Source organism: Trichomycterus rosablanca, chromosome 12 (assembly GCF_030014385.1).
Source record: "Trichomycterus rosablanca isolate fTriRos1 chromosome 12, fTriRos1.hap1, whole genome shotgun sequence".
Lineage (NCBI taxonomy): Eukaryota > Metazoa > Chordata > Actinopteri > Siluriformes > Trichomycteridae > Trichomycterus > Trichomycterus rosablanca.
The window spans coordinates 298,605-310,000 of NC_085999.1; the positions used below are offsets into that span (position 1 = coordinate 298,605).

The 11,396-nt window shown below is 48.7% G+C and overlaps 1 protein-coding gene across 1 annotated transcript in view; it reads left to right on the forward strand.

Annotated features, from left to right (window-relative positions):
* The window catches only part of LOC134323911 (hyccin 2-like), a 32,978-nt gene that overhangs the window by 487 nt on the left and 21,095 nt on the right, over positions 1–11,396 (forward strand). The window contains exons 2-5 of the mRNA XM_063005497.1: positions 6,976–7,060; positions 8,278–8,326; positions 9,228–9,329; positions 9,776–9,955. Of these exons, the coding sequence (XP_062861567.1) occupies positions 8,279–8,326; positions 9,228–9,329; positions 9,776–9,955 (330 nt within the window). The 5' untranslated portion in view covers positions 6,976–7,060; position 8,278. The remainder of the gene's footprint in view (positions 1–6,975; positions 7,061–8,277; positions 8,327–9,227; positions 9,330–9,775; positions 9,956–11,396) is intronic.

Sequence of the window (11,396 nt, forward strand, 5' to 3'; positions counted from 1 at the left end):
ACATCTAAACTACAAATCTCACACACCTGTCAGGTCAGGTAGGATGTCATAATATAATAATTTCGATAATACCTGTGATTGACTATAGCTGGTGGTATAGCTTCTCTGTGCCCATATAAATCACATTACATTATATTACATTAACGGCATTTAACAGACCCTTATCCAAAACTGTGACAGTAAAGAACATAAGCAATTGAGGGTTAAGGGCCTTGCTCAAGGGCCCAACAGTGGCAACCTGGCAGTGTTGGGGCTTGAACCAGCGACCTTCTGGTTACTAGTCCAGTACCTTACCTGCTAGGCTCATATAAATAGGTCTAGTTTGATTGCTCCCATTATGGGTCAGGAGGGTCAGATTCAATCCCAGAGCTTTAAAAGAGGTCTGAGTTAGTGCTGAATGAAGAGCTGAGTGTGACACTGTCCACAGTCGAGCAAGCTTTGGATGTCTGAGTGATTTCTGGATGGTTTCTTTATCTGTGACTGAATCAGAACATTTACATTCTCAGCATCTAGTGACACTTCTATCCAAAGTGACTTACAGTTACAGTTACAGTCTAAGCAGTTGGGGGTTAAGGGCCTCGCTCAAGGGCCCAACAGTGGCAACCTGGCAGAAATGGGGTTTGAACCGGCGACATTCTGATTACCAGTCCAGTACCTTAACCACTAGGGTACAACATCTGACACCCATTATGGGCTCCTGTTGCTTTGAGGATATTTGTCCTGAAGGTCAGATTTGATCCATGACTTGTAAAGCACGTGACGCTGCCCACAGTCGAGCATGCTTCACCTCACCGTGAGCTCCACAGTGCATGTGTGAAGGAATGTTTTCTGTGTCTGGACGACGACATGCTCACGTCAAGCGCCAGCGTGTAGCATTAAAATAATCTACTAATAATTAGTAATAATTTATGATTTGTACCTAGTTAGTGTCAGTGATTTAGACATACCCGTGTACCCTGAGGGCAGGAGGCTGGTTTTACTTGTATTGCTCTGAAGTTGGATAAATAATTGTACTTGTCATGATTATAAAAGATGATTTATTATGGTGTAGCGGGCACACAGGTGGCACAGTGCCAGTCTACACCAGTACTACCACTGGGCTCCAGGGTTCGAGGGTTTGGGTCTCCATACAGACATGATCGGTTATTAGAGGACGCTTTTATCCAGAGTGACTTACAGTACTGTGACAGTATACAGTCTAACCAATTGAGGGTTAAGGGCCTTGCTCAAGGGCCCAACAGTGACAACCTGGCAGAAATGGGGTTTGAACCGGTGACCTTCTGATTACTAGGTCCAGTACCTTAACCACTAGGGTACAACATCTCCGGCATTAGTGCCCGGTGGAGGCGAGACTCCATGATAGATCGGCGTCCTGTCCTGGGTGTGTTAATGCATTGAGGTCAGGGTCCATTTAACTGGACCCACTGTGACCCTGACCAGGATTAAGCAGTGATGTGATGACGGTGTAGCTCCCACAACACAGTAGATAAACGTGATCAGAAACGTGTTCCAGTATGATCATCTTAAGGAGCTAATATCACTCCGCCCGTCTCTGATCGCTAACCTACCCGCCCTGATCGTCTGTGTGGGGGGGTTGGTTGGATCAAAAACCACTTCCTGTTCTGCACCCCAGAACTTCCTGTCGAGGTTCAGTGACGTGTTATGTAGCGACGAGTTTATTCCACCGTTTAAGGCCGAGGCGCCGCGACGGATCGGCGTCCTGTCCCGATTCTGATCGGCGTGTGGTACTGCGTTGCGTCCGGTGTTTCTGGGGAAGCCGGACGCACTGACACACCGAGACCCTGACCAGGATAAAACCAGCTGAGTCAGCAGTGTATTTCCTGTCGTTCGTTTCATGTGATTAGTATCGAGCGCTGAATCCCGGTCAGGTTGCGGCTGGTCTGGTCTCAGTGATAAACGCTGGGCGCTCTGGTCAGGGTGCCAATCCCTCACAGTGCACCCCCCCCCCCCCCCCCCCCCCCCCCCTAACCCTAACCCCCCCCCCCGGGTACTTTAATCTGTCTAAATGTGCCAGTGTAATTCCTGTCTGGATCGATACGGTTCTCTCTGTCTAAATGATTACAAATGCCCGCTGACCCGTTTAATGCCAGAGCTGCTTGGCAGGCGTGTGATTGGTGCAGACGGTAGACGTTACTGCCGCTGGAGGAACTCTTAGACGTGAGCAGTTCCCTCTTTACTGGGTTTAGTTTGGTCAGAAGGGATTGAGCCGGCTGGGGTGAGGTGGTGCCGCCCGCCCTGAGACCCCGTGCCGCTGGGTTTGTACCCGGTTCAGTCTGGTTGAACTTTGACCCAGTTCCGTCCTGGTTTCTGAAGCTCTGAAGCAGGAAACCTCGCAGTCTCACGCTTTCATCACACCAGTCTGAGTCCTGCGGGAGCTTCTGCTCGACTCTGCTGAGCTTCAGTTCTTCTCTGGTGACGTCCAGGCTTCTATTTTTAGCCACGTTCATATTTATGGCTGCAGCGAATCCCAGCAGTTCCATCCGTACGTCTGGTTGGTGAACACCTCCCTCCTCCCTAAATCTGTAGATCCTTTATTATACGACCACATCTGACCAGTGTTCCTGTAGGATCTAGGGTTAGCTCCTTCTACCTTCATACCATCCTGCAGAGCGTCCTGGTTCACCTCCTCCATCATCCAGGATCCTTCAGAACAAACAACCTCCTTCTGATGCCCTGATGTACAGTTCTGATGCCAGTGTGTCCACTGTAGGTGCTTTAGATGGTAGACAGGAGATGCATGGGCACTCTGACTGGCACAGGAGGGTTGTCTGAACTGTGTGTTGTGCCACGTTCACCTGCTCACCAGGATTAAAACCATCATAAAGGTCCAGAATTCACAAAACAGTGTTACTATTAATTACAGTATAAATAATCGTATTAATATTAAATTGTTGGAGTGATTGTTTATGATGTCACTGAAATTTGTGACATCATAACCTCCCACTTTCTGGCAGGTCCCGGCAGCTCCGTATAAATCTCACGTATTTGGAGTCGGGATTTTAACTCGTCTGTACGCTCGGACGTGATACTCGGACCAACCGGAACAAGTTCTGTATTGATTTACAAACGAGCGACCGTCCACAGTCAAGCCAGCTTAGCACTAAAGTTCCTTCTTTAGAACCTGGAGCTGGAACCTGAGCGTTTAGGCGGAGGTGTGGAACGCTCCCGTCAGAGAGAACGTGCTGCAGGATGGACTTTACTCCGGTGTAACTGGGGCTGAGCTGCTCCTGTGTGTTTACCTGGTTAATCTTTAAAGGTGTGGACGGCGGGTTATTGTCTCTGTACAGGTCACCAGGTTCAGTGTGCTCCTCACCGATGTGGAATAAAACAGAATATATATATATATGTAACTTTACCATGTTTACATTTACATTTTCGCTTTTATCCAAAGTGACTTACAGCACTGTGACAGTATACAGTCTGAGCAATTGAGGGTTAAGGGCCTCGCTCAAGGGCCCAACAGCAGCAACCTGGCAGAAGTGTGGCTTGAACCAGCTTCTGATTACTAGTCCAGTACCTTAACCGCTAGGCTACGGCTTGCCCATATAACTAATATACTGTATACATAAACATACACATATACATATAATTAGTAATATGTTGAAGTCCGGTGGTGAAAATAGCAGTGCAGTGTTTTCATATGTGCACATGAACATGCATGAAACACGTATGTATATCGATAAGGAGGAAAGGGTTGGGGCTGGGGTTGGGGTTGGGGTTAGGGTTAGGGTTAGGGCTGGGGCTGGGGTTAGGGTTAGGGTTAGGGCTGGGGCTGGGGTTAGGGTTAGGGTTAGGGTTAGGGTTGGGGTCAGGGTTGGGGTTGGGGTTGGCCAGTGGCAGTGCTATCAACCATACACTGAAGTGTCATACCTGGTACATCCTCCACGGGAGCGTAGGACTGCAGGAATACGATGGGGCGTCTCTGTTCAGCGCCATCGATCGGCCAGCAGAGGTCGTTATTGCAGCAGTTATGCCGAATCCCCTCCAGTGGAGATGAAATAATAAATAAATTTACATTTACATTTTCATTTTCAGCATTTAGCAGACGCTTTTATCCAAAGCGACTTACACAATGAGCAATTGAGGGTTAAGGGCCTTGCTCAGGGACCCAACAGTGGCAACCTGGTGGTGGCGGGGCTTGAACCGGCAACCTTCTGTTTACTAGTCCAGTACCTTAACCACTGAGCTATCACTGGCCCTGTATTTATAAATAAATAAATACTGTAGACCCTTGAGTTACGAACGGTTTATTTTAGGAACATTTCGGGTTACGAGCGATCTTTTTCAACTTAACGTACGAACAAATTTCAGATTACGAACCGAAATTTGTAAAGCCGACCGTCTCTCTCTCTCTCTCTCTCTCTGTAAATATAAATTTATATACAGTGAGCGAACATTCGGACAGCGGACGGTGTTTTTCCGGTGTGTGAGGAAGCGTGGGCAGTGACGTGCTCTCCCCGGATGCAATCTGGTATCTCTCAGCAGCGGAAGATAAAACTGAGTCGCTAAATCAGGAGGAAAATATGGAGAAAATGCAAAAAAAAAAAAAAAAATATAATAAAAAAAAATGATTGGGACGTTTTGTTCTGTGATGTAGAGGCTCACACCTCGTGCTCTGCGGTTCCTCCCGCCTGCGTTTCCTCACGTTCAGCACTTTCTGAGTTCTGGTGGATTTATGAGCTCAGGGTCTGGTGACGCTTCTGCAGCTGAAGGTTCCTCGGCGTCGCTGGAGCTGTGTGAGGTTCAGCACTTCCTGCTGAAGGAGGAACATCAGAGTCAGCGGCTCTGACAGGAAGAGAGCGGCCCGGGTTGTGGTCCAGAGAAACGTCTGTCACGGGAGGAGTCACAGTATTTACACTATGTGGCCAAAAGTATGTGGACACCACTCCTCCATTCCAACAGTTTATTGATGAGGATAAACGACTGTACTGAGAGGAAGCCTGATTGATGGGGGGGGGGGGGGGGGGGGGGTTGTTGTTGATGGGGGGTGATGATGGAGAAGCTTTAGCAGAAGTCGTGTTTTAACTGTGGTTCAATAATTTATCCCTCAGTGGATGGTGCACTCTAAACCCCGACCCTAAAAGGTTTCCATCCCGCTTGTGGTGATGGGTCGTAATGGGCTGTGATGTCAGTGTAGATGACGTCGACGTCAGTATTTTAAGTGGATGCATCGTGTTTAAAACTATGTTTATAAATGATCCTGTTTAATTTCTACATCGTCTCCATTCATATAAGCGTTCATATGATTCCCTCAGCACTACTCGCTGTGTGCAGGACCTCAGTCGTATCTGCTCCGGTCACCGGTCGGCATCATTAAGCTCCGTCTTAAAAAACGCCGTCTGCAGCCGTCAGAGGACGATTGTAGAGCTTTTAAAGAAAAGATCAAAGTTTTCCACGACCCAAATCATCCAAAGTTTGGTGCTACTTAAAACTGGTACAGAACTAAAAGCTGGTTTGTTCACTGTGTAAAGCTTTGATGGTACCACAGCAGCACCGGCGCCGTGCTGCACGTCTATATCGTTTCATTACGCTTCTTAATCCTGGAGATCTTGGAATAGCGCATTTCTTAGCGGGTTCAGTCAGACCGCCGCCCACTTTACCGCGTCGGCGCTCGAAGCACGAAAAGCTTCTCATGTGAATGCGCCGGTAACAGCGTAACACTCAGCACCGTGTTTACATGGTTTAGAATGTGCAGTAAGTGTTGAGTGAATGTGGAGGTTAGGATCGGGGATCGTTCTGTCGTTACCGTACGCTGGACTTAATGAGACGCGGCTACATCTAACTATTTTATCTCTGCTATAAGGTGAAGCACGTTGCTGTGTGTACAGAACAGCATGAACACGAGCTGCACTCTGTTTAATATGGAGCACCTGAGAATGTGATCATATGAACATGAACCCTGTTTACATTTAGTTCTGGGTTAGATTATTATCACCTACAGTTTAGTGTTAGAATAAAAGAAGATGAAATCAGATTCTGAATTAATCGTTTAGATTAATCGACTAATCGATAAAATAGTCTATAGATGAATCGATAGATAAATAGTCATTAGAGATCAACCACTGGAACCCAACAGCGTGTGGTTCTGGATATTACAGGCTACTGGACAGAGAGCTGAAACAGTCGAGGCTCCACCGTGCATTGGCGTCCTCTCCAGGCTCCGTTACTGCATCACGCCCAGTTATTCTGGGGAAACCAGGACCCCCAGCAGCCCTGACCACTATAAAAACATGGAAATGAATGAATGAACATTAGTGTCAGTGAGTTTTAATTGGACTCTGTAGTGAGTTTATCTCACACAAATAAGATCTGGTCTCGTCTCATTCTGGCGCTGCGGTGCTGCGGTGCTGCGGTGCTGCGGTGCTGCGGGCGTGTTTAATGCGCCGAGAGCTCTGACTGTTTCTGCCAGCGATTCATCAGGGTGCAGCGGTGCAGCGGTGCCAGCTCTTACTCTCATTTAGTAAAGTGGGTTCGGTTCTCATCTCAGTGAAGCTTTAATCAGTAACATTCAGATCACTGCTGCTGTAATACAGAGCCGGAACACACACCGCTCAGAACCGCTGATCAGGAACACGCCCCACGCCTCCACCAGCCCCCTTGGCTTTGTTAAAGAGACCACTGTTCCATGTGCCTGTAGATAAGGTCTCACAGGGGCAGTAGTGGAAGCTTAATGGTTAAGGTACTGGACTAGTGATCAGAAGGTTGCCACTGTTGGGCCCCTGAGGAAGGCCCTTAACCCTGCTGTAATTGTCATGATTGTAAGTCACTCTGGATAAAAGCTTCTGCTCAGTGCTCTTAATGTAAATGTAAATTCAAAACCGTTTCCCAGAATGCACTCTGATCTGCACCGACAGAAAGTGAAAGTAACTAAACAATACCCCCGCCCCGCCCCGCCCCGCCCTCTCCTGATTCCTCTCTGATGTTCAGGTGATGTTCTGTGTTCTGTGGTTACAGGTGAGCCGTTGAGGATCAGATGTTCGGTTCCATGGAGGCTCGAGCTCTTCACGCCGTGATCATCTGAGTACCAGGAGACCGTGAGGTAACACCAGAGGAACGTAACAGGGCAAGCAGTAGCCTAGCGGTTAAGGTACTGGACTAGTAACCAGAAGGTCGCTGGTTCAAGCCCCACCACTGCCAGGTTGCTGCTGTTGGGCCCTTGAGCAAGGCCCTTAACCCTCAATTGCTCAGACTGTAACTGTAATGATAAAGGCGTCTGCTAAATGCAGAAAATGTAAATAACTGCCGGAACTCGGTGCGCTCTCGGTGCAGGTAAAACCTACTCAGGAAGGGCATCCGGGGTAAAAATGGCCAGGTGGAGCAGCGGAATATTCTGCTAGCACACCAGCGCTGAGATTCTGAACACCACGGTTCAGATCTCGGCTCTGCTACCGGTCGGCTGGGCACCATCTAGCGGGCACAATTGGCAGCGAGTCTGCTGGGTGGGAAAAAGACCCGACTAATAAAGTGGGTGGGGTTTTTCAACGCTGTGTAAGGACCCTGATTAGCAGATAGAGGCGTCTGGGCATGAAGAAGGGGTCCGCTAAGGATATATAAGCAATATACCCACCTCGAACACAATCCGGGAAGACAAACTGACTAAAATTGGCCATCGAGTCTGCTGGGTGGGAAAAGACGGGACTAAAAAGTGGGCGGGGTCTTTGAGGCTGTGTAAGGACCCTGATTAGCAGATAGAGGTGCCTGTACAGAAGTGGAGGAGGCTCGTGTGTGAATCCACCGAGGCACGGGTGAAACAGAAGGATTTGAGGGACTGAGGGGGCGTGGAGCAGGTGAATATACTCTCCTCAAACGCATTCGGGATCCCCAGCAGCGGCAGACAGATGAACTAGGGAGAAAATGCAGAAATAAATAAAATAAATAAATAAAAAACCCAGAAAGTTCCACTGTGGTGACTTTTCATTTCCCTCCGTGTTTGTACTGGAGTAGAAACTGGAAACTACTGTTCACTACACACTGCAGCTTTATTTCCCTGATGTGACGGAGCTTTGGTGCTTTAAAAGCACATCGATTCACTTTAAATCTATTTAATCGTTTAAAAGCAGTAAAATGTTTCCAGCCCTGCAGTCCTGATTAATCCTGGTTCTCTCTCCTTTCATCCATGTCACCTCTCAGTCCCCCAAAAACCTGCTTACATTTTACAAGCACTCGGACTTAAACACGCCGTACATGATCTGAAACACCACTGTGTGTGTGTGTGTGTGTGTGTGTGTGTGTGTGTGTGTGTGTGTGTGTGTGTAGGATGTTGGGGGACGGCAGAGTCGTGGAAGAATGGCTTTCAGAATACAAGGTGAGTGGAAACTTCAGCCCTCAGCTCCGTCCTGTTAGTGCAGTAACGGTGACTGAGCTGCTCATTAAACCCAGCAACGAGTCAAACGTTATCAAAACAGTGTTGGCACCGACATGTGTGGGCACTCACGGTCATCTGGTACAGACAGGATGGAACACACACTAACATTAAACAGCCTGAAGTGTGTGTACAGTGTGTGTACAGTGTGTGTACAGTGTGTGTACATCCTGATCCTCTACAAAACCACCAGATCAGCCACCTACTGACCGGCGCAGTGTTCATCCGTCAGCGTCAGCTCAGTTCACATCCCCAAAACTCTGTGGTAAACCTGGTAACAGTAAATTTGGTTCAGTCGCCCTGGTTCAGTCGCCTGGGTACAGTCGCCCTGGTACAGTCGCCCGGGTACAGTCGCCCGGGTACAGTCGCCCTGGTACAGTCGCCCGGGTACAGTCGCCCGGGTACAGTCGCCCGGGTACAGTCGCCCTGGTACAGTCGCCCGGGTTCAGTCGCCCGGGTACAGTCGCCCTGGTACAGTCACCCGGGTACAGTCGCCCGGGTACAGTCGCCCTGGTACAGTCGCCCGGGTACAGTCGCCCTGGTACAGTCGCCCTGGTACAGTCGCCCGGGTACAGTCGCCCTGGTACAGTCGCCCTGGTACAGTCGCCCGGGTACAGTCGCCCGGGTACAGTCGCCCGGGTTCAGTCGCCCGGGTTCAGTCGCCCGGGTACAGTCGCCCGGGTACAGTCGCCCGGGTACAGTCGCCCTGGTACAGTCGCCCGGGTACAGTCGCCCGGGTACAGTCGCCCGGGTTCAGTCGCCCGGGTTCAGTCGCCCGGGTACAGTCGCCCTGGTTCATATACATATATATGTATAAAAGCGTTTGCTGTCTGTGACCCCCCAGACGTTACCCGAGTCTCAGTTCTCCAGCTACGCCAGCGCCCTCTATAAGAAGAAGAATCTGGTTCCAGCGCTCTACAGAGTCATCCAGGACCCCAACAGTGAGGTGAGCCCCTGAGAACGGGGGGGGGGGGGTTGGGTGTTGGATGTACACTACATTACTGTGGTAGAGGTTTCACCCAAGTACAAGGTGTTTTTTTTTGATGAATGCACACCAACTGATGTTGGATTTTACACATTGGAATAATATTTATTATTTCTTAGTACATGAAAGTGATTCCACAATGACGGGGAGAACATAAAAAATCCACACAGAAAGGACCCAGACTGATCGATCTGGGCATCGAACCCAGGACCTTCTTGCTGTGAGCTCTCAGTCAAGAAAACACAACAACAATTTCTGACTGATACCAAAACACAGAACACAATCATAAACCATCAGTCCTGCCATGATGATCACAAATAAATAAATAAATAAATCCACACTCACGCCGTCTTTACTGCCTCCTGTACTCTTACTCTGGTGATTTTGTGTTATCGTGTGTGCTGCAGTTACTGGAACCAGTCTGCCATCAGCTGTTCGAGCTGTATCGGAACTCAGACCCCCGCCTGCGGCGCTTCACCCTGCAGTTCCTGCCCGAGCTGGTCTGGGTGTACCTGCGGCTGACGGTCAGCAGGGAGCGCTACAGCAGCGGCTGCATCGAGGCTCTGCTGCTCGGCATCTACAACCTGGTGGGTGCAGGACGGCTCCCGAAAAAGATAAAGGGGTGCAGGTCAGGACCTCGCAGTGAGGGTCAGGTGCAAGTGTGCGGCTCTCCTCAACCAGAGCGCAAACTCCTATAGAGAGTGACATTGCTCATCAGTCTGCAGTGGTGGCTGTGTGGTTAAGGTGCTGGACTAGTAATCGGAAGGTTGCCGGTTAAAGCCCCACCATCGCCAAGTTCCCACTTTTGGGCCCCTGTGCAGGGCCCCTAAACCTCAACTGCTCAAACTGTATTCAGTCATAATTGCATGTTGCTTTAGATAAAAGTGTCCACTAAATGCTGTAACTCTGGATAAAAAAAAAAGGGTTGCAGAGAAAAAAAAGCATCAATCTCAGACAGCACCAGCGCATTCACACAGGAGAGAAACCCTTTTGCAATAGTAATTTAATAAACTAATTTTAACAGGCACATGAATACAAAATGAACTTGTACATGTACAGTGTATCACAAAAGTGAGTACACCCCTCACATTTCTGCAGATATTTAAGTATATCTTTTCATGGGACAACACTGACAAAATGACACTTTGACACAATGAAAAGTAGTCTGTGTGCAGCTTATATAACAGTGTACATTTATTCTTCCCTCAAAATAACTCAATATACAGCCATTAATGTCTAAACCACCGGCAACAAAAGTGAGTACACCCCTAAGAGACTACACCCCTAAATGTCCAAATTGAGCACTGCTTGTCATTTTCCCTCCAAAATGTCATGTGATTTGTTAGTGTTACTAGGTTACTCAGGTGTGCATAGGGAGCAGGTGTGTTCAATTTAGTAGTACAGCTCTCACACTCTCTCATACTGGTCACTGAAAGTTCCAACATGGCACCTCATGGCAAAGAACTCTCTGAGGATCTTAAAAGACGAATTGTTGCGCTACATGAAGATGGCCAAGGCTACAAGAAGATTGCCAACACCCTGAAACTGAGCTGCAGCACAGTGGCCAAGATCATCCAGCGTTTTAAAAGAGCAGGGTCCACTCAGAACAGACCTCGCGTTGGTCGTCCAAAGAAGCTGAGTGCACGTGCTCAGCGTCACATCCAACTGCTGTCTTTGAAAGATAGGCGCAGGAGTGCTGTCAGCATTGCTGCAGAGATTGAAAAGGTGGGGGGTCAGCCTGTCAGTGCTCAGACCATACGCCGCACACTACATCAAATTGGTCTGCATGGCTGTCACCCCAGAAGGAAGCCTCTTCTGAAGTCTCTACACAAGAAAGCCCGCAAACAGTTTGCTGAAGACATGTCAACAAAGGACATGGATTACTGGAACCATGTCCTATGGTCTGATGAGACCAAGATTAATTTGTTTGGTTCAGATGGTCTCAAGCATGTGTGGCGGCAATCAGGTGAGGAGTACAAAGATAAGTGTGTCATGCCTACAGTCAAGCATGGTGGTGGGAATGCCATG